At 38.6% G+C, this 21757-nt stretch overlaps 5 protein-coding genes and 1 long non-coding RNA gene across 14 annotated transcripts; 2 read left to right on the top strand and 4 right to left on the bottom strand.

Annotated features, from left to right (window-relative positions):
- The first annotated feature begins 215 nt into the window (after positions 1-215).
- Positions 216-2683, top strand: LOC139815514 (methionine aminopeptidase 1). The gene is made up of 6 exons (XM_071782492.1): positions 216-423; positions 917-968; positions 1070-1311; positions 1438-1660; positions 1741-2016; positions 2099-2683. The coding sequence occupies exons 1-6, from the start codon at positions 313-315 to the stop codon at positions 2329-2331; spliced, it is 1137 nt and encodes a 378-aa protein (XP_071638593.1). The 5' UTR covers positions 216-312; the 3' UTR covers positions 2332-2683.
- Positions 2684-3009: 326 nt separating this feature from the next.
- Positions 3010-6617, bottom strand: LOC139815513 (uncharacterized). The gene is made up of 4 exons (XM_071782491.1): positions 5501-6617; positions 5068-5396; positions 4380-4940; positions 3010-3956 (listed from the first exon to the last, which is right to left on the bottom strand). Exons 1-4 carry the CDS (start codon positions 5572-5574, stop codon positions 3016-3018), a joined length of 1905 nt encoding a protein of 634 aa, XP_071638592.1. The 5' UTR covers positions 5575-6617; the 3' UTR covers positions 3010-3015.
- A 90-nt stretch (positions 6618-6707) lies between these two features.
- Positions 6708-8718, bottom strand: LOC139815515 (uncharacterized). Of its 3 annotated transcripts, XR_011732744.1 has the most exons (4): positions 8561-8718; positions 8260-8427; positions 7558-7774; positions 6708-7163 (listed from the first exon to the last, which is right to left on the bottom strand). It is a non-coding gene; the product is annotated as an uncharacterized lncRNA (long non-coding RNA). The 3 variants fall into 3 exon arrangements; XR_011732743.1 differs by lacking the exon at positions 6708-7163 and having other exon boundaries at positions 7170-7774; positions 8254-8427; XR_011732742.1 differs by lacking the exon at positions 6708-7163 and having other exon boundaries at positions 7170-7774.
- Positions 8719-10701: 1983 nt separating this feature from the next.
- Eaf6 (chromatin modification-related protein EAF6/MEAF6) lies at positions 10702-13389 on the top strand. Its single transcript, XM_071780338.1, has 4 exons — positions 10702-10894; positions 11234-11437; positions 11655-11691; positions 12646-13389. The coding sequence occupies exons 1-4, from the start codon at positions 10823-10825 to the stop codon at positions 12978-12980; spliced, it is 648 nt and encodes a 215-aa protein (XP_071636439.1). The 5' UTR covers positions 10702-10822; the 3' UTR covers positions 12981-13389.
- A 1178-nt stretch (positions 13390-14567) lies between these two features.
- Positions 14568-19829, bottom strand: LOC139814220 (uncharacterized). 7 transcript variants are annotated; one of them, XM_071780333.1, is made up of 7 exons: positions 19689-19829; positions 19533-19608; positions 19258-19484; positions 18362-18594; positions 16753-16805; positions 16269-16611; positions 14568-16054 (listed from the first exon to the last, which is right to left on the bottom strand). In XM_071780333.1, exons 4-7 carry the CDS (start codon positions 18536-18538, stop codon positions 15776-15778), a joined length of 852 nt encoding a protein of 283 aa, XP_071636434.1. In that variant the 5' UTR covers positions 18539-18594; positions 19258-19484; positions 19533-19608; positions 19689-19829; the 3' UTR covers positions 14568-15775. The 7 variants fall into 7 exon arrangements, with proteins under 7 accessions (XP_071636434.1, XP_071636433.1, XP_071636430.1 ...); XM_071780332.1 differs by lacking the exon at positions 19533-19608 and having other exon boundaries at positions 19689-19822; XM_071780329.1 differs by having other exon boundaries at positions 19553-19795.
- Positions 19830-20386: 557 nt separating this feature from the next.
- Bonsai (small ribosomal subunit protein uS15m) lies at positions 20387-21648 on the bottom strand. The gene is made up of 4 exons (XM_071780337.1): positions 21280-21648; positions 21062-21195; positions 20773-20968; positions 20387-20697 (listed from the first exon to the last, which is right to left on the bottom strand). The coding sequence occupies exons 1-4, from the start codon at positions 21519-21521 to the stop codon at positions 20448-20450; spliced, it is 822 nt and encodes a 273-aa protein (XP_071636438.1). The 5' UTR covers positions 21522-21648; the 3' UTR covers positions 20387-20447.
- Between the last annotated feature and the right edge of the window lie 109 nt (positions 21649-21757).

The raw sequence follows: 21757 nt of genomic DNA, 5'->3' as shown, positions 1-21757 counted from the left end.
GATACCGTGTCTCTTTTAAATGAGAGAGATTTACCGACAGAGAATGCTTGTTGTAAACATACATTGCATTTATCTTGTGAGTTAAATGCCAGACAATTTTAACTTGCAACAAAATAGAAAGGGGGCAGTATAGGGCAGCAACACAGCGCGACCTCGACTCTCGAACTCTCGACTCCCGAGAATCTCGAGGACTCGAGATCGAGACTCGACTTGACTCGAGGCCTGTTCCCTACGCGCTACTCGACGTTACACACGACACCACGACACGCGAGTCACGCGACCACTACGACCAGTAGAAAAATTTAATAAATAATGTCGATAGCGCTCGGAATGTGCGAGACACCCGGCTGTAACGCCGTTGCGAGTCTGCAATGTCCAACTTGCTTAAAAATCGGCATTCAGGGTTCATATTTCTGCAGCCAAGTAAGTAACACCGTTATACCATTTTAGGTTAAATTGGCCATCTCGCTTCCCCACATCCCCAATTTAACGTTATATATTCTGTTACGTGTTTCCGTTAGCACGTGTATTAAACGTCATCCGATATTATAATTATAATCGGGATCTAATGGCCGGACTAATGCTTTTTAGCAGTTGTCGAGAGATCTTTACTCACAATCACTATTAAACTTTCGTTAAACCAAGAGACCCGCCACAAGATTTATTTACCACTGATTTATCATATAAATCCCAGTTGTGTCCTAGGATTAGCTCTTGTTTCTGTCGCAATGGAATATTTTTTCACCATTTCAAAATTCTTTACAATCCGAATGCGCGATCCCCACCTCTCACACAAGAGGGAATTACTCCACACTCTAAACTAACTAACCGATAGACAGTCTCTAGAGTGAAAGATATTCGTTTAATTCGTTAGATTCGTTAGATTGGCCAATTAATGTAGCATTCTAATTTTCAGAATTGTTTCAAAGGTAGTTGGAAAACGCATAAAGTTATCCATCAATTGGCGAGTGAGTATACCATTACATTCGTGCCACTTTATTAACTTTAATAATACCTTTTTTTTTTTTTCCTTTCATTACGCGTAACACATTTGTATACCTATAATCAGAGGGAGAAAATGGAAACAAAGTTATAACCGACCATTATAATCCTTGGCCAACCTACAATTATACCGGGAAATTACGGCCGTATAAAAGGGAGCAACGTAGAGAGGTTCCCGAGCGTATTGCTCGGCCAGACTATGCCTTACATCCAGCTGGGATACCACTCAGTGAACAAGCTGTAAAAGGTTCTGGCCAGATAAAAATTCTCGACGATGAAGAAATCGAAGGCATGAGAGTCGCGTGCAAGGTACCGTATACGTTCTCGCGAATGACATAGATAGAGATGACAGAGAGAGGGATGTTGTTGAGCTTCCCCCGTATAGCGTTCTTTCTTTATTTCCAATGTATCGATTCCAAATTGAATTTTGCGTAGCTCGGCCGAGAAGTCTTGGACGAAGCTGCAAAGACGTGTGATATTGGCGTTACAACCGCCGAAATTGATAGAGTTGTGCACGAAGCTTGTATCGAGAGAGATTGTTACCCATCGCCGTTAAATTATTATCAATTTCCTGCCAGCTGTTGTACTTCTGTCAACGAAGTGATTTGCCATGGTATACCTGATACTCGACCCTTGCAGGATGGCGATATTTGTAATGGTATGAATCTGTCAATGTTAATTGTATCGTGTAAATTTTTTTCTTCTTTCGCGAGCATCAGAGATATTGCTTCTTCCCAGTTGACGTTACGGTGTATCACAACGGCTTTCACGGAGATTTGAACGAGACCTTTTTAGTGGGTAATGTAAAACCGGAAATAAAAAAGTTGGTGGAAGTGACATATGAATGCTTGTCCAAGGCCATTGACATTGTAAAACCTGGTGAGAAATACAGAGAGATTGGCAATGTCATACAAAAGCATGCGCAGGCGCATGGTCTCAGCGTGGTTCGTAGCTATTGCGGCCATGGAATTCATCGTTTGTTCCATACCGCGCCAAATGTGCCGCATTATGCCAGTAAGTAGCTTTCCCAAAGTGATTTTAAGAGTAAATTTCTTCTTTCGATCGAAAAGTTTATAGAAACATTTATTATATCTAGAAAATAAAGCGGTAGGTGTTATGAAACCTGGGCACTGCTTCACAATCGAGCCAATGATATCCCAAGGTACGTGGAAGGACGAAACATGGCCCGACAATTGGACTGCCGTTACATTGGATGGTCAATGGTCAGCGCAATTTGAGCATACGCTTTTAGTAACGGAGACCGGCTGCGACATTCTCACGAAACGGCTTGCAAATGACGGTAGGCCATGGTTTATAGATCACTTGTAGTGGCGTTTTCCTACAAGATCTAAGACGAAACTCAGATTCGCAAATCGGTAGGAGTCTAATGTGTAAGTTACCGCGTAATACTTTACCGAGTATATTTTGCAGCAACCTTTCCTTCTTGCAAATGTATAATAAGGACGAAAAAAGAAATAAACGGTACAATTGAGTTACCCTTGCAATTTTGCGTAGAGGCATCTGTATCTATGTAGCAAAACTTATCTTACGGTGCACGATAATTTTGAATATTAAATTTTTAATTTTGCCAAGTTTTCACAAGGCGACAGAAAGTTAAAGATATATAAGATACCTAATAAACTAATCATTTGTACTTGGAGTAAAGTATCAGTTACATGTATCTTTCTCGAAATTGTTATTGATTTACCCGTTACATACGTATATTGCCTTTACCAGACGATGATGCGCGAATATTTCAAGTAGCATGAGTGAAATTTCGCAATTGGCCGACTCTCCGATTGCCCGCGTCAACGGGAAACGCATGCACGCGTTTTCACGCGTTTCTCACACAGACAGACACACACACACACGCACACGCACACACAGGTAGCATAAGTAACTTTAAATAAATTATTAATTTACGACATACTGCTTATACCTATTTCTAGCGTCAATTATTAAAAAGTAATATACGTATGCGCGTTCGACAATATATTTGCTTCCTAGTTTTCTCTAAGAACGCAAACGACTGCCAAACTCAATACGAGAATCATTATCGTGCGACGTCGTTTTTCCATCTAGCAAAATCGCTGATTGCACATCTTTAATTTCCCCATCCTCATTCTCATTCTCGTACTCGTACTCCATGTCTCCGATATCATCTTTTCCCACGTTACTTTGATCATTATCGCTCGTAACGTAATCGCTCTCATCAGGCACAGTAATTTGGAGAGGTGACTTTTCATCATCGTTTTGTACGCTTTGCCTATGCGGGCGGTGCTGCTGACTGATTTTCATATTCTGATCTGATTTCGTCGGTTGATTATAATTTTGCTGTTCATCAGATTCACCATCGATCTGCGACCGTGTCATCTTACCGTGTTGAATTACTGCATCATCACCGTCATCGTTCTTATGATTAAACGGCATTGCCTCGTCTTTCCGCATATCTTCTTTCTGTTGTTTCCGAAGCTGTCCAATGAGACGACTGTTGACGTTACCGGCAGCAGCCAGCGCGGCTAATTTCTCAGCAGCTTCTCTATTGGGAAGTGTCGTGTAGAATCTTGTCGATATAACATCGTCGTCGACCACTTTATCGAAATATGTCGTCGGATTTCTCTGATGGATCATCTCTCCGTATTCAATATTGTTTTCAGACTGTTCCGCTCCACCTAAGGGATGATATGTAACTTCTTCGCCAGAGTGCACATTGTCATTTTGTTTACGTATGTCTACCGAAGATTCGGGATCGAGATTATAATCTGCCGTGACACTTTCGGAGGCGTAATCTTGGTCGGGTAAAATTTGCTGCTGTCGCCGCTGTTGCAGCTGATTAGTCTGTTCGTCATAATTGAAAGAATGCATTTGCGGTTGAGAAAAGCTCGTTGCCGCAAGTTGTTCCGATTCAAGTGCTTGGTCGATTTGTTGTTGTTGATGAAGGACGTGTTGCTCATCTAATAATCATAAGAATCAAAGGAAGAAGATATAACTTTTTATATATATATATATATATTTTAGCAACGGCACTCTATCGTGCCGAAGAATTTACCGAGGAGGAAGAAGGTGCGATTTTTCACACAAATTATTAGAATCGAGAATAATAAATTGATCTTTTCTCTCTTTTCAGTCGAGCGCGAAAGCTTGTCTCAATAAATATATCAAGTTGAATATTGTCCGAATTGTGAAGAGCTAATCTCGATTTTTCGAAAGAATTGCAGAGAGCAACGTGAAGAAAGTTCAAAATATTCAAAAGTTATACAGTGCGAATAATAGGCTCTATACACTCTCATTTCATTCACCCGCGTCCGCAATTTCCTCCTAAATCGGTCTAAATCTACTCTACGTTAACTCTATTTTGTATTACAGATGCGCTCTACCTGTTGTATATCGTTCTGCGAGTTTGTGTGGAAAATTATTCAACAGATTGTAGAGTTGTGAAGCTGACAACGGCGGTCCCGCTGGAGCCGGATGGCCTACGTGAAGGTCCGCGGCTGGTAGGTCCTGCCGCGCTATGGTGTATGCGTATGGTGCCTGCGGGATGGCGGTGGAAGGAAATCCGACGTTTAGAGAGCTATGAAGATTCGTTTGCATTGGCGTGCTTGACTGGCCAAATTGTACATTCGAACCTATAACACTCGTATCTGACAATGAGTTAAACGGGTGATTTGCAAAAAACTCGTTGGATTGCGGCTGAGGATTATTAATTATAATCGAGTATAGCCTCGTTATATCCAAATCCTGTGGTTGAAGGATGGCCGGCTGGACGGTTACGTGCTCCTTCAAAGTCACGTCGTTGCTTTCCGTAACTTGGTATTGATTGGGGGGAATCCCCGGTTGGGGCGGAATCGAGCTCGAGCTCGAGCTCGAGCTCGTCGCTGTTCCCTGCGACGATAAACTGCTGCTAATCGTGGCTAATCCAAAAGTGGTTCTTCTAGAATCTGTACAAAAGTAATATCCACACAGACGAGAGAGTAACATCACCGTCTGAATCTTGACATGTCCCACAATCCCACCCATGTAATGCTCGAAATGTAACGAGAATTTGCAATGAAAATTTTTACTTACTTTGTGCGGGAGTATGATAATTGAGATCGCTCGAGTACGGTTGGTGATCGGCGATCGGGGGCTTCGCCGCCGATGGGCTCAAATTTGGTGCCGGAATTGTGTGGATAGGTCCTTTGTCGTCGTCGACACCTCCCCGATGAGTAGGTGGCAGGGCTACTAGCTCCGGTCTGTATTCCGGACTGTATTCCGGTACCTTGTTTATAGAGTAAAATTCTTTGGTGGGAGCACGTTGTGGCATAATTGGACGGTTGTTCAGCAGGGATACTGCTCGCATTGGAATTTGATTCTTCCAGCTAGTCGACAAAACATTGTATACCGGCCGGCGAATTCTAAAATTGAGAATGAAATTGTCGAGTGAGGCAGAATCAGCGGAATGGAAATAGAGAATAAAAATGCGTATGTATAAACACTTAACGTTTAAAAATTGTCTTACCGGTAATTGGCGTGCTTGTAAGGTATTCGCGGCTGAGAAGACAGACCAGCACCGATATGAATGGTATTTCCCATAGATATTCTTTGATTGATGGGCCGGGGCTCCTTTAATATCAGCGTAGGAACGTACGGTGGCGGTGGTGCGAACGGTCTTCTAATCTTATTCTTCCCTTCGGAAAGGCAGATACACACGGCGAGGAGCCAACAAATCCAACTAGTTGTCTACAATTTGGTTTATACAGCGTATCGCGAATCGATTCTCTATCGGTCTATTTCGCTTCCTCCGAAAAATTTCAACGGGATTGAACTGATTGTAAGTAAGAGAGATTGCTCCCTATATTATTTTCAAAATGCAATAAGTGAAAACGAAACGATCTTTACTTAACATTTACTTAACAGTTATCGCCACAGGCTATGACTCTTTGGATAACGTGTCATCGCGTACCCGTAAAACCCGTAAAAGAGAAAATTGCCCCACGAATCGTTAGTGCTCTCTAAATGTGGGACGTTGTGCCACATTGGGGGCTCGCGCGAGAGGGGAAAAGCGAGTAGTATATAACTGCAGCTTGAAGAGCGAGAAGAAAATGTAAAATAATCGACAGTCGTTGAACGGTCCAACTGCGATACTTAATATCATATTGACCATTGGCTATTAATCTAAACTATTGCATCAATTTGCATCAATTTGCATTCGACAAAAGTCGAATCCTTCTTCGAGCCGCGCCGAATCGATTGAGACGTAAGATTTCTGGTTGTAAGACACAAAACCTCGCCTTGAAATTTTTCAATATTACTATTAAATATCTACCTATATATTCGGAAATATATAAATCACTGAATATATATTGGTAGCTAGTTGTTACAAACTCCTATTAATGAATCCTAGATTAGAGAAGGCGGGAATTTATAGACAATATTTCAATATCAGTGGCAACGTGTAATTTCTTATGTAAAATTTATCACGATTAGCTTACGCGTCGTCAATATAGCGTATCGCACTTATAGCGTTACCGCATCGTCGGTCGCCACAACGATTTAGATTAAGTTCGATCTTTCGTATAATTAAGGCAAATTAATGTTATACAATAACATATATCATAATAGAGGGGTATAATTGTGTGAATCTTTTATAATTAAATATCTTTTGTAACGCTCTGATGAAGAAATCACGTAAAAGTTCATCCAAGTACTTTCGATATAAACGCGATCTAATTTTTGCACAATATGTTGTGTATCTTACCTTCATAATAATTTACACTCTTGTCGGCTGCAATATGCAAAACTATGTCGATGTCGTTCCCGTTATAAGAAATTGTCTGACTTTTTCTCTTCTCTCTCTCTTTTTTTTTTATTTTTTAAATTAAACAATTAAAGTATCTCGATAAGGAAACAATTGTTAATTTAACATAGTAGTTCTACACTTATAAATAATCAAATATGAATTGCGCACACGGTGATTGACTATCGAGGAAGCACAACAACGTTCTGCACACAATTAGGTCATTGTCCTTCATTTATACTCCGAACCGGCGAATGTATTATCCAAGACTAAAACTGGCCTCCTACCGTCCTACCTCTCGTCAATCCACAGCAGTTGCTTCGAGATATCGTTGCCGATATCGGTAAGGTTGAGAAAAAAAATTATCCACTCGATCCAGACTCTCCTAATGACAGTTTTATTAACACATTTGATATATTTCTGTATTAATAAGTAAATAAAATATTTTTCTCGCCAAGAAAACTTGGATTTTCTTTTAGTATAATATTTATGCAGATTAAACTATACACTATACTATTGCCAAAAAGTTTTTTATGGCATGTTATTAAATAAAATAAAAGAACTATTGCGCAGTAAACATTAAATTTATAATATATACTGACGACATCGAAGGAAACTTAAATTCTTAGATTAGATGGTTCAAGATTTAAATACAAGTTAAATTTAATGGCAAACATTACGGGGAAAAAGAAAAGAACTGTTATCGTCATATTTGTTAACAAAAGATTTTATAAGCTATATGCACGAGCGCGCATGCAGTGCACGGCACACATACTTACACCAAAAATAGGATCTTTATTTTTTACAAAAGCCTTCTTGCAAATGTATTCTCGCTCGCGAGACTACGAATCGATTTGATCGAACGCGTACTTAATTTGGTCACGCTCTCGCAACGTTTCTCTCCATATATCCTTCGTACCGGACTCGCTTGGGAATGCAGTCGTTGATGCGCGGTTAAAACTGCTACTGCTACTGCTACGGGTGTGATCCGGTGACCTATATAATTGCAAAAAATATGATGCTCATATAGAACTACGAAAAGAAATTAATGTTTGACAACGTAAAAAATCTCATGTTTATATATATATATATATATATATATATATAATTTTATATTGTATTGTAGACCACACTTGGCACATATTTGTAAATTTGCACACGTTGTAACTTTTAATGATCATCAGTATAGCTTAATTATAGTTTATATGTACGATTATCATTAGTGTGTGTGTGTTTACACTTTTATATCTCAACTTTATAAAGATACACATTTAAAGCGATCCATATTTTGGTCCACATGGGCAATCTTTTTACATACAAAAGTTTTTCTATCCAATCAATATATTATCTGATGTCAGTGATGTCAATAGCGTACTGTACTACATATAATACACGGTAGTGATCAAGTGATATGCATATGAACGTGTCAAGATTGGAGATGAAATGGAATTGCTTTTAAATATATAAAAGAAAACCTTTACAATTCTCTCCTGGGTGTAACGGAATTGTTCGTCTCCCATTCTGTCTCCATACATTTAATTACATCGCTCGCTATTCCGTTATTACTGTATATCCTGTTAAGGAAATTGAGGTTATATTACATTTAATTCTCGCCAATTCTCGCGCTACGTCTCGAAAATTTCGAAATCCTGCAAGATATATAAAAAGTCAATTTTATATAAGAAAAAAAGAGCTGCCTATTTCCTGCCGTCAATTATACATATATTTGTACGCTATTATGCGTTAAAAGCAACAGAAATTTAAATACATTGTACAACGTGCCTCTGCATCAAAGAAATTTTTTCATAAAAATGTGTGCGCGTAACGTTCAGATTAGATTATCTCATACATATGCTCTAATTAACTTATCGCTTCGATGAAAAGCAAAATAGATTCTCTCTCTCTCTCTCCCTCTCTCCCCCCCCCCCCTACCCTATCACTCCTTGATATATGTACATACTATAGAAGTAGAACGTAGAATGTAGTAACGTGGCCTTGGCACATAGAAAAACAAACCCAAGCAGTAAGCAAATCAGCCAATGCGGCCGTGTCCAGCCAAACCTCTGCTTAGCGAACCGAAAGGTAGCAATTGAATGTGATTGGTTCTTACCTTTGGATCCAACCAATTACATTAAGGGTCGGCAGGAGACACGGTGGAGACCTCTGTCGGGTTGGCTTAGCTGCGACTCGCTGCGAGTCCGTATATTATTTATTATAAATTTTTAAGAGCCAAAATGGAAAATCCGGCTCTGTACCGGGTTGCGGCTGATCTTACTGATTAAAACGAGCATAAGTTTAATGAGATTCGTTAATTAATTTGGCTAAAGTTTAGGAAAAATCACGGCTACAAATGGTTTTTCCCAAATTGCTACCTTTCGCTTAGCTAAGCAGATGTTCGGCAAAACGCAGCCAATCACAGCCAAGAACTTAAGCACGGCCCTAAGCGGTAGCGAATCCATACCGTTAATTTCTTACTGCTTAAGTTTTTCTATGTGCCAAGGCCCACCGTTTAATGACATTCGCAACGGTATATGTATACGTTACAAGTATAACGGTAATTAAATATCCACAGTTGGCTAACCCACCAAAATCGACCAAATTAAACAGCTGATATAAAGAAACAATTGTAATGTCAATTTTAGGGCCACTTCGACCAAGCTCTGATTAACATCGTTGATTAGTCCATTGAAAATGAGTGAAATGACCAATCGCCTTTGCTAATCTGCTTAATGATAAAATATGATTGGTCATTTTGACATAATTATTGGGCGCGTTCAACAAAACCGCTCAGTAGCACCACGTGCGTGGCTCTTACTTTTATGCCCGATCTACAATAGCTGTAGTAAGCTGTAGTAAGCCTCAAGATGTAAGAAATTGACCAATCACAGTCGATTATTCTCCTCACATTCGCCTGTAATTGGTCAATTTCTTACGGCTTGAGGCTTACTACAGCTTACTACAGCTATTGTAGATCGGGCATTAGACCCAACAAATCAGCGTAGCATATCGATAAGACGACACTCAACAGTTTTGTCTACTGAACGCGGCCATTGAGTGTCGTCTTTAGGCTGAGTTTCCACTGAGCGCGTCACGCGTCGCGTCATCCAATCAAAACATCCCATTTCGATCCCGTCACAAGAATGTAATGAAATGGGATGTTTTGATTGGTTAACTTGTGACGACGCGACGCGTGACGCGCTCAGTGGAAACTCAGCCTAATGGCTTCTGTCCACAGGACGCGGAAACGCTTGCCGCGCGGCAAGAAACAACGCGGTAGCCACGCAACGTGTCGCTTTTCCGTAAGAACCAAAAGTTTATTGGCTACCGCGTCGCTTCTTGCCGTGCGGCAAGCGTTTTCGCGTCCTGTGGGCAGGAGCCATAAGTAATGCTAAAGGCTGGAGTCCCATGGCATGTATTTTCCGCGTAACGCGTAACCGCGTAACCAATTAGAAACGTTTCGCATTTTCGGTTATGCATATTCGCGCTTCTGATTGGTTACGCGGTTACGCGTTACGGATCTTGGATGGAGAAAAAATTGACCAATCATATTTCAACAATTCACCAATTGACGATTGCGATTGGTTAATTCTTTCTCTGTCCGAGTCCGAGATCTCGGAGCGATTTCTAGCATCGTGGACACAAGGCTTAAGAGCCAATTTCACCAACCACAGTTAGCTTAACCGATGGTTAAAGTTAGCAGAATTGACCAATAGAAATGAATCCACCCTGCTTTCTATTGGTCAATCCTGCTAACTTTAACCGTCGGTTAAGCTAACTGTGGTTGGTAAAATTGGCCCTAAGAGCCAATCACGTTCGATTGCTACTGTGAGCGGTTTGTTCTACTAGAGCTCTAGTTTGTTCTGCTGCTGAACGCGGCCATTGGCAATACTGAGTAAACTATACACATATATATTATATATATATTGTGTATACATATACAACCTGGTTTACCTGGTTACTTTGGACCGTTGTGGCATATCGATTTTGTTTTCTTAATTTTATTAATGTTATAGTCGTTTAAACGATTTTCCACGAACTTGAAAGATGTCCACGAAATCTCCAGTGGATTTGCGATCGGAATTGGCGGAATTAGTGAAACGCAAAGCCGAGATTGCTGTGAGTACCATGTTATGTCAATTTTTATGCATGCAGCATGCAGCATGAAATATCGTTACGCACTTACGCATATAAGATGCAAAATTCTTGACACGTTTTAATTATCGTTTTACTTGAAATATAAATAATGAACAATGGATTGCGTGCGTGGGTGTACGTAGGTTATTAAGTGTGTGTGGGTGTGTGTGGTGTTTGAAAGAAAGGAGAAAATTCGGACACTGTTTGATACTTTTGTCGTGTCATAAGATAGCAGTAGTTGTTGGGAGCAATCATTAATAATTTGTATAACGATCGATATTTTGTATACCGTCAAATTTTTACAAAGATAAATTTTTGCAGGAGACGTTAGCCAACTTGGAACGTCAAATATATGCCTTCGAGGGAAGTTATTTAGAGGACACTCAATTGTATGGAAATATAATAAGAGGTTGGGATAGATATTTAGCGAGTAACAAAAATACCAACAGTAAAGCTGATAAGCGTAACAGGAAATTTAAAGAGGCAGAGAGATTATTTTCTAAATCGTCCATTACATCCATGGCAGTAAGTAGTTACACGCATCTATTTAACCACATCTTTCTCTCGTGATGTGCGTTTCATTCATTATATACGTGATACAAGTAGATACTATTTATAAAACTAAACTTGACGTGTACTTTCTTTCGCACACTTTCAATATGTTCCATACGTGTAATATATTATTAATCTGGTCAGAATGATACATTGTCGTTAGATTAATCTGCATTACTTTCTATTATAGGCGGTTAGCGGACTCGTTGAGAATACACAAGAAAAAAGTAAGGACCTCAATGGATATTCGTGATTATATATTTATTTGTTTATAAAAATACTATCCTTATTTGGATCTCTATCTATATTTTGTACACTTTTCTTTCGTATTCTCTTTTCTGTAGAAATAATAGCATTTTAATTTTTACAAATATGTTTAGTAACTGTTTTCATTTAATTGGAATTATTCCCTGACATTACGTTATTGTATTACTGTCTTATAAATAGAATATATCTGCACACTGATTTTCTTGTTTGGATTGCTTCACGTCTGAAAGAAGACACAAGATTGCTAGAGTTCGCATCTAAGTTACGGGAAAATTAATATTCATGATAAAACTAACATTGTTCAATATACGTAGAAACGTGCTGCATTAAAATGCGTTTATTTTTATTCATGAAAATGTCAGGTATCGCCCATTAATGCGGACTGATTTTATGTGTGACAATGATGCTCGAGTGATTATTAAAGTTTTTCCATATTCGAATAGAATTAGTCGCGACACATCTGTGTGCTTATTATATATATTATAGTATTATATAAATTATATTTTATGATAAATTATGATGGTGGTTCTTCTTTCTTCTTCTTTTATTATTATTTCTTCGTTTTCCTCTTGATCTCTATGCATGTGTCTCGAGGTATAAATAACGGTATGCTTTAAAGGAATGTCGATTAGTATCTTGCAAATATGGCAAGTGTAGCATACCAACTGATTAATTAGTTAATTCTAATGAAAATGAATAATATTTTTATCACACAAATGTTTATCTAATAATACGAAAGAGATGATGCGCCGTGCGTGAGAACAGTACGTGAAAAGACTTTATTTCTAACACTCGCTTATGCACCTGCGTATCTCCATCTGCGATCTGCGATCGATATCTATATCTTCCTATCAGCTTGCTTTCTCTCCATTTGTATACATTTTATACCGTTAATATGAGATCCCTGCTTCCAGTTGAACGATACAGCGAATCAGAGTCTCAGATTGGGAATAGCGGCAGCGAGGACAATTGCAACTTTGGCAATTCAAATGCGATTCCTTCCAGCAATAACAAAGAAGCTAGTGGAAAAAATCATACTTCTATTCAAACCGGACATGTCCAAAATAGTGGCGCTCTCAATAGCTCGGACAATGCTTCGATTCAATTTACAAATGGATCGATGTCCAATGGAAATTTAGAACATATTGCCACACCTATCAAAGAATGTCACAGTAATAGTAAAGACTCCAAAAATAAATCTGGAAATAGCGCGAAAAAGAATAGCAATAAAAGAGCTAGGAATAGGTAGAAATAGGTGGAAATTCTAATAACATGTGCGTTAATGAGACACGTGTTAATTCTATGTTTCTTCCTTTCTTTCTTTTATTAAGCGATATAGACATTATGTTTGTCATTTATGAATTCTTTTTCACTTGTAATCTTCACATCGTATTTGATGTTTGTTGCACAAGGTCTGAGTGAGATACTATCATTAGGCATAGATATCCATTTTTTTGCATAACGGAAACAAAAAATATTTCCATTTTAATATAAAACTATATGATTAAATTAACACATTTTGTCTCCTAAGCTAAACAACAAAAAAATCTAGTTTTATTGTATTTTTTTGTATCGTGCAGCTATATGCTTGTTTTGCTATAAATAGGGTGTTTCCTAAGTAAGTAGATAAACTTGAAGGAGAGACATTCCTTGGCTTATTTTAAGAAAAAATGTCCTATAAACATGTGTCCTAAACTGGTTCGTTTTCAAAATACCAGGGTATCAAAGATGTACGCTCCTGGTGGATCTAAAAATGTTTTATCGGTACTAGAAAATGATTCTTAATACCACACGTATGTACGCATACCAAATTTGAATAAAATATCTTTAACCGCTTTCCAGATTTTCGAAATTTTCATTTTTCTTCCACAATTTTGACTGTATTTTGAAAACGAAGCAGTTTAGGACACATGTTTATAGGACCTTGTATTCTTAAAATAAGCCAAAGAATATCGCCCCTTCAAGTTATATATAGTATATATATAGTATATATACTACAAGCATAGCTAGCACACATTCCACAATTATGTAAAAGTACATTTCGTATTTATAACGTTTCTTGCAGTATTAAAGCTTTTTAGAAGCTATTTTTAAATTTTATGAAAAAAAGTATTAAAGTACAAGATATATTCACGAGATACACACGCACGCGTGCAAGTTAATAACCTTAAAATAATATAGGACTCCTATGCGTTGCATGTGTATGTACGTGCACGCGTGTGCAAATGTGTATATGTGTGTGTCTGACCGAAGTAATTAACATTGCAAATTGTATGTAATTCTACACACGCACACACACACACACATACAATTTTTTAAATAAAAATAATTTATTTAACAAAATATGTATCGACTCAAAGTTTTAATTTAATTTGTATTATAATGCTAATTGATATACCGAATTGCCAAATGATAAAATTACCACGTATGGTAATCACGTTTTTATATAATTTACGACACATAAACGAAAAATAAATAACAAGGATAAAAATAACAAGGAGAAAAATAAATAATAAAATAGATAAGAATGTCGTATCTCTCGATCTTTAAGCTCTAAAGATTTAATTTTGAATTACTGAGAGGTCCGAATTTAAATGTTAACTCGTAATCTTACATACACTTTATACTTTAAGAATAATAAAACTAGATTTTCTTTATATCGTGTTTATATATAATATCCAAGAACTTAATTTATTTTATTTATTTTACACCAACAAAAGGTATCAAATTACGTACGGAGGTAAGATAAATGCACTTGGCAGAAACGTTCTTCGAATATCGTAAGTATATGCACTAAACGGTCTACAAAGAGGTAAAAAAATTATACCACAAGATGTAAAAAGAACTTTTTTATATTCAATGTATGTATAAACAACTTTATTCATAGATGTGTGTGTGTTCCACAGGATATGATTCAAAAGGTTACTGCCAAACTTAAGGAGCATATAATAGAAGGGTCAAAATAGAACAACTTTCGATTAAGAACCCATGTTCTCCAAAGTAATCTTGAATCAGTACAGGCCTTTGAATATTTGGAACTCAGACAATATACCAATGAAATAATCGCAATTTACTACTCTTCCACTAGTTTTATTTTGTTTTTATTAAGGTTTTGTTAAGGATAACCTTTTGAATCACCCTGTACACACTGTACCCTATACCCTAGCTGTATACATACATATGTATGTAATAAATAGGGTTGCCACCTAAACTATCGTTTTGACCCAAAGACAAAGAAAATAAGTTAATGTATATCACCCGAGTGTTTTATTATAAAAATTGTCAAAACAAAAGAATAGTCAAAATGGCATAAGATAAGAAATGACTAACAATAAGTTATCAAAAAATAAAATAAAATTCTGGTAGTTAACAAACAAAAAATATATAAATTGTATAAATAATGATTAAATCATAATTATTAAAAACGCCCTTGATTGTTATATACTCCCCTGGATCCATCAAAAAGAATCTGGAAGAATAATATCCTAGTCACAGACAATAATCCGTAAAGCGCTCACTGAGTTACTGTCTCCATACTGAACGCAGCCTTGTAAGATACACATCGAGCTCGGAACCCATTTATCCTAATTTGATCCTTCTCAGTTTTTCTTTTCCCAACGCCATTCACTCAGGGAATTGTCCATTTTTTTTTCCTTTTTTTTAAATTAAAAATCAGGTAAGTTGTTTTACATTTCACACAAGCCGGAACCCGAACACAAGCCTTCCGAAACCAGATGGAGTCTCCGAGTCAAAGCCGACCCGGAGAGGTAGCAACCCTAATAATAGACTAATAATAAAGCTCAATCTCAGACTCGAGACGCGCGATATATATAATGTAACGTGGGTGTGATACATTGCGTACAAGTGCCACTTAAAAATGAAATAAAGCAGAGAAAAAGAGAGATACGCGTATTCTCTCAAGCATATGCAGAACGCAGAACACAAAAGAACTATCGATGTATCTTGCATTGAAAATAGCAAACGGAATCAAGACATGCGTAATATTTTGCATGTAAGGAAAAGCACGTGAGGATTGCGCTGACATTAAATTTTACGTCTGTCCCTAGCAAATATGGCAACAGGTACGAATGTTTTTACTTCAACTGCAGATTTCGTATTCTTTGGAGGCTCGCTTCTAGTCACAACCGCATTGAAACCATTACGATCGTCCGCCGTGTAAGAAACGGTACGGATAGTTCCATCCGCTTCGACCACCGAATATTCGCCTTTAACCGTATCTCCGTCTCGCTCTTCCCACGCTGATTTAGAGTCGCCAGTATATCCATCGATCACGCCATAATTGAAAGAATACTTGGGATATGCCTGAGATAAAAATAAGAGAAGTCTTGTAAGTAAAAGAGACGTCTTCGAAAGAGCAAAATTTGCAAGTATAAAAAATGAAAAGGTCTCTCTTTTATTCGGAAATGTTTAACACTCGCGCAGTAATTAGTAAATATAGTAAGCTTCTCAAACCAATATGAAAATATATGGTTGCGATGTGAGCAGTCGCCAAGTTTGAATCGGTTATTTAATTTACCATGTATCGAGCATCTTTTTCCAGCGTCTTCGGTTCCGTAGCCACGATAGCTGACGCGGATTTGACAATGGGCGGTGCAACGTATACCAAGGAAGACGTCCTCGGTAAAGGCTTGTACAACAAAGGCGCTGACACTTTAACGTAGGTAGGTAGTCTCGCCGATCCCGGCTGGTTGATAATCTCGGCATCGGCCGCGCGCGATACGGGTTTCAACGCGCAAGCGACAGCTGGCTGAGCTGGCCCGAGGGGGTCGAGGGCACTCGGCGACGCGGACGCCGAATCGAGAGGTGCGCACGAGAAGGCGTGCCTCTGCCTCGAGTTTCCGAATGGTCCAGAGGAATATCTGTCGCGAGAGCACAGGCACAGGCTTATAACTCTTTGCAATTTCTTCCGTTCGCTTTTTCAGTAAATTCACATTTCTAGATACGCTCGAATCTATATCTATAATTAACTTTTTACAAGAATGCATCGCGCGTGCACTTACCCTCGAGGAAGATTTGCTCGACTAAAGCTGAACGAGGCGTAGAGAAGAAATATCTGGGAATGAGAGAAGACGGCCGTGACAATTTTTCAAACAGATACAAACGCGATCGCGCGCCGTACATATATGCGCCATGCGCCGCGCCGCACCGTAAAGCGGGGAGCACACACTTCTGCGTAACGCATACGGCGTAAGCATAAGAAAACTGCGTGGTCTATTTCCTTATGCTTACGCCGTATGCGTTGTGCAAAAGTGTGTGCGCCCCGCTTAAGTGATACAATACATGTATTTGCGTCAGACGGAAAAAGTCGAGAAAGATTCTATCTTATGTTTTGATATGTGTATAATTAATGCGCGCGCGCGCGCTATATATAAAGTTTACTGGCGGTAACTGGGATACAGTTATAACTTTACGACACTGTATCAGTCGTGGACACTCCACCGTGCCTCTTTTGCGACTCTCCTCTCCTCTCCTCTCGGAAATTAAAGCATCTAACGCACAATCCGATGATCCAACGCACGCGTTGGAGTCCTTCCACGTCGCGATAATTCTTTTTCATCGTCTACCATCTATCGTTGTACTATGCTACTCGTTGTATCGTTTCAAGAATACGTAAAGATATCTGGCGATCTCTCATCTCTCACATGTTTCGTGATCGCTAACAATCTGTGATTGAATATGGATCTGTGTGTGAGCGGACAAGCCTGTGAATCTAGCTGGAAACGAGGAAGGAGGAAAATCCAAGGCGGCATTCGTTAATCCATTCCCCTCCCAAAATTGTACAATCTATAATATTCATCGGGTTGCACCTAAATTAAGATAATAATATAATAACGTTAACTCACATGTCAACGACGAATTTGTGATACGTCGATGACACACGTCTTTAACAATTCTTTAAGATCCAATCGTTTCATTGATTTAGCAAACGGAATATACTTCCACGACGCTATTTATTCACACGCTGATTTTCATAGTGCAAATAACATTGGTGATAAATATGCGATTAGTTATATACGAGATACCTTATTTATGTGCGAGACTAAAAAATATATTTAATAATGTCACGTCATATTAAAAAACTGCAGTGATATATGTAACATTAATTTTGGAATATTACACGTTGCAATACTGACCGTACTACGGATGCAGGTTTCTTCAAAATTACGTTTCCGCGTAGAAAGAAGCATTGTGGTGATCCGCACGGACGAATTACCGAGAACACGAGGAGAACACGAGGAGTTTTCTGTTTTCTATCTCGCCGGCGCGGCGCGCGTTTTCGTACATACGCGTGCGTACACGTGCACAGATTCGGATGAGCGGCTTGGCTTGGCGCGGCGCGGTTCGATTGAAAAAGGTATTATCGATCGCTTTTTAATTCTAAACCGTCGCCGTCGTGTCGTCTCGCCTCGTCTCGTTCCCGCGAACACACGGATATCACGCGGACGTTGCACGAAAGTTGTAAGATGATCCCGGCTGTCGGATTACGAGAGTTGCGGCATGCGACGATCCTATATGCGCGATGCGACTCTTCTTTATATCTATATATATATATACCGCGAACATTCACTTGCATTTTTGCTGGCCTATTGGGCCGCGCGTACCGCGTACCGCCACTGCCGCCACGATGGGATTGCGCAGTACGGCGTACGGCATGCTGTATCCTGTATCCCCCTGTATGTACTGGCTGGGTCGCTGGTAGGCCGTTGTAAACTCGCGAACATGGGAACTGGGGAACATCGAGTTAAGATGATGTTCAATCATCGACCATGTCTTTGCCGTTATCATTTTCCATACGTCGTCGCCGTCGTTCAGTCGTTCTTCCTAGGGTTGAGCATTTATGCCTGAAATATAATAATCTACATGTATACAATGTAAATTATGCTTACACAATCTCTATGAATCATCAAACATTCATGTTTGTTTCGTTAGAAATATCAAAAATTTGTGTTTTGTTTGAAATTTTATTCTTACTATTAGTTACTATATATACGATTCAGTTTGGGTACACGTTTTAGGACGACACGAAAAATTAACACATGGTTTTGAAGACCTTGATTTTAAAAATGTAACAAATAAATAAATATTGTGCATATTGCAATAATTGCAACCGCGTTCATGTCAACTATTGTCAAGTACTTAACGTTGTTTTTTTGTCATTTAACACACTTCATCATAAATAATAATAATGTTTCTATTATACGTGCATATATCTTTCATCACGTTTACAGTTAATAAATTAATTATATAACTGAAATGCATTTAATCGAATCTTAGAATCTAATCTAGTTTAACTAAAAACTACTTTTTATTTTTGTAGCACTGCTTGCAAAAATATCCAGTCTAAAGAAATCAATCAATCAATCATTCACGTTATAAAGTGAAAAAGGTTCCAGAGTAAACATAACGTAAACATGGCAATACATAAACAATCTATTTAGATGTGAAGGATTGGAAAATGTGTGCGCAATCACTTGTTTATTAAATAATTTAACACACAAACACACCTTGTTACGGCTTACACGGCTCGTCATGCCCGTTCTTTGTATGTTTGATGAAATTTATCGTACAATACCGTCCGACGTCCGTACATACGTGGACCGTGGACGCGGTACCTGCGGGTGGTTCTTTTTCCATCGGACGGTACGAGCGATCGAACTTACATAATCGCACGTAATCCTGAATCCTGTCAATGTCACATATTCTCGACGCTTTCACAAGTTTCACCTAAAATCTAAAGGGATGATATCTATAAATGCACAGGAATGTTTCTGTTACAGACGTCTGAAAAAAATTTCAAACTTGAAAGCTTCCTCGCCACTCGCCGCACTCCTCGCTCGCGCGCGTTTTTACACGCTCTATTGGGGGTATATATCCACAAATATTATACTATATATTATACGCACGTTACGGCCGCTCGATAATTATAGATAATTACTCGTGCATCCATGCGTATCGAAAGATTCGAGCTTCCACTTGTGGACTTTGCGAATGTCAAACTCAGCAGTCAGCAGTCTTTCAATGAATCCGTTGTTTGTTTATTATATTTGTTACACACGGCACAGATCTTTGCAAGCACTTGCGATTTGCGACACGTGTTATGTACATACATAAAACATAAATCGTGAGAGAAGAGAACTCGATCGCGAGTGTTTTCCTCTATTATAAAAGACTGTAAACTGTGGACTGTGTAACGTTTTTATTTAATCTTAGTTTCTTTTTGTATTGGCCGTCAAAAACGTACATAAGCGATAATTTTTCCACGTGATGATCACGTATAGATTATACTGATTATAGTTATGTATGTATGCGTACATGTACATACACAAATGGATACTTTCACTTTGCTTACATTCTTACATATGTATATGTTATCGCGAAAAAATAGTCGTCCAACCGCCAACGATCGAAGCGAGATCTACGTACGGTTATCAAACTAACGAAACTGTCAACTACTCTCGCAGGCTCGGGGAACCATGTCGATATATATGTATCGATCGTAGGTGATCGTCGGCTCGCTCCGTAGGTAACGCGTCAACGCGACAGACTCTTTTTTTTTTTTCCCCCGGGCCCGGCTAATTTAACACCAAGTTATTATAACAACGTGATTGCCATAAATTTCAAATAATGCAAATGTATCACAAATGCGGATGTATTTAAGGAATTATACAATGTAACGACATTACACATCGATATATTACGTTTGATATTCCCTTGCTTTCAACTTGGCGCATGCAATATCCTCTTCGCTCACAGACGGTTGTAACCCACACGCTAGTTCTTCCTTTCTGATAAACGCAAGCTTCTCTGCCTTTTCCGTGTAAAAATCCTTTTGCAGTACTTTCAGTTCTCTTTTGTAAGCATCCAACTTTTTTTGCACGAGTTTGTCGCAATGCTTTTCCGTTAATCGTCTTAAGGAATCTTTTCTAGTGATCTGATGTGGAAACCTGTAAGACGTTTTGCCGAAAAATTATTATGTATAATTTATAACATAAAAAAAAGTAAAAAGTAAAAACTCTCACTCGGGCGTCGGTTTGTAAACAAGATTGAGTTTCTCCAAGACCCATTCGAAACGTCTGTAATCCCATTGTCGCAAGAATTTCAGCATTTTTCTTCGCTTCGCGATCGTTTCTAACAATTTAACTTTCATTTTCGTATGTTTGGGATATTCCGTTAAATGTTGCTGCAACTGATGTATGTCACCGGTCATAGTGGCAACTGAAAAGCAAAAGCACGCGACAGTCACAGGTCACAGCCTATTTCAGTCTATAAAATCCACGGTATTTATGATTTATCCGAGTGTTACGTTACTCTGAGCTTCTGGCGATTTCCAATCTAATCTGTGCCTTCTGACCAATTCTAAAACCTTCTCCTTTCTGGCACGAGTTGTTTCTTTGCGAGGTAGAAATTGTAGGGTGAACATCTTCTTAACCATGTCACTGGCACTGACAAAAATATTCAATAATTCAATAAAATAAAAAAATAAAAGGTAAAAAATATGTTTGTCCAGTTACCATTAGTATACTTACTCTTTCAGTTCAGGTAACTCGTTGTACATTTTGCCAAAATCAGATGACGTGACATCGACTTTTAACCCCTGATCGCCAGACTTTTCTAATGACAAATTCGACACTCTCTTCGGTCGTACCCAAGTAATTTTGTAGTCGGCTATAGTAGCGGCATACTTTCTTGAAGAAAGGTTAGTACCGTTCTTCAATAAATTCACGGCTATCCTCGTCGTTTGTTTGCACGTGTTTATTATTACATTCATACTCGTCGCTTTTCTTTTAATTACGCAACACTTGGACACTTGGATTCTTCAACCAACAATTTATAACTTGCAGTTTGCCACTGAGGGTGATAACCCCCTTTTATAATTTTCTTTACAATTATTTCTTTTATTGAAAATCGGACAAATTTCCAATTCCGATTAGGTTGTTCCTATTGGTTGGCGGTTTATTGGCGTGCTTTCATGTGGACTGTGGTTAATGGCGCTTATGGCGCCGT

The sequence above is a fragment of the Temnothorax longispinosus genome, chromosome 6 (genome assembly GCF_030848805.1).
Source record: "Temnothorax longispinosus isolate EJ_2023e chromosome 6, Tlon_JGU_v1, whole genome shotgun sequence".
Lineage (NCBI taxonomy): Eukaryota > Metazoa > Arthropoda > Insecta > Hymenoptera > Formicidae > Temnothorax > Temnothorax longispinosus.
The sequence above is the reverse complement of the archived record's forward strand: the minus strand, read 5'-3'. Positions and strand labels throughout refer to the sequence as shown.

Coding starts and splice junctions, on each gene's coding strand:
- LOC139814220 (XM_071780333.1), bottom strand. CDS start 18,538: ATGATAACGGCAAAGACATGGTCGATGATTGAACATCATCTTAACTCG. Junction 16,806..18,361: donor CCATCGTGGCGGCAGTGGCG/GTACGCGGTACG, acceptor TCTCATTCCCAG/ATATTTCTTCTCTACGCCTC. Junction 16,055..16,268: donor AAAAAGATGCTCGATACATG/GTAAATTAAATA, acceptor TTTTTATCTCAG/GCATATCCCAAGTATTCTTT.
- Eaf6 (XM_071780338.1), top strand. CDS start 10,823: ATGTCCACGAAATCTCCAGTGGATTTGCGATCGGAATTGGCGGAATTA. Junction 11,438..11,654: donor CGTCCATTACATCCATGGCA/GTAAGTAGTTAC, acceptor TTTCTATTATAG/GCGGTTAGCGGACTCGTTGA. Junction 11,692..12,645: donor TGAGAATACACAAGAAAAAA/GTAAGGACCTCA, acceptor CCCTGCTTCCAG/TTGAACGATACAGCGAATCA.
- Bonsai (XM_071780337.1), bottom strand. CDS start 21,521: ATGAATGTAATAATAAACACGTGCAAACAAACGACGAGGATAGCCGTG. Junction 21,196..21,279: donor GAGTTACCTGAACTGAAAGA/GTAAGTATACTA, acceptor TATTTTTGTCAG/TGCCAGTGACATGGTTAAGA. Junction 20,698..20,772: donor GTTTACAAACCGACGCCCGA/GTGAGAGTTTTT, acceptor AACGTCTTACAG/GTTTCCACATCAGATCACTA.
- LOC139815514 (XM_071782492.1), top strand. CDS start 313: ATGTCGATAGCGCTCGGAATGTGCGAGACACCCGGCTGTAACGCCGTT. Junction 1,312..1,437: donor GCATGAGAGTCGCGTGCAAG/GTACCGTATACG, acceptor AATTTTGCGTAG/CTCGGCCGAGAAGTCTTGGA. Junction 1,661..1,740: donor GGATGGCGATATTTGTAATG/GTATGAATCTGT, acceptor GCTTCTTCCCAG/TTGACGTTACGGTGTATCAC.
- LOC139815513 (XM_071782491.1), bottom strand. CDS start 5,574: ATGGGAAATACCATTCATATCGGTGCTGGTCTGTCTTCTCAGCCGCGA. Junction 5,397..5,500: donor TACAAGCACGCCAATTACCG/GTAAGACAATTT, acceptor TCTCAATTTTAG/AATTCGCCGGCCGGTATACA. Junction 3,957..4,379: donor CGCAGAACGATATACAACAG/GTAGAGCGCATC, acceptor TATGATTATTAG/ATGAGCAACACGTCCTTCAT.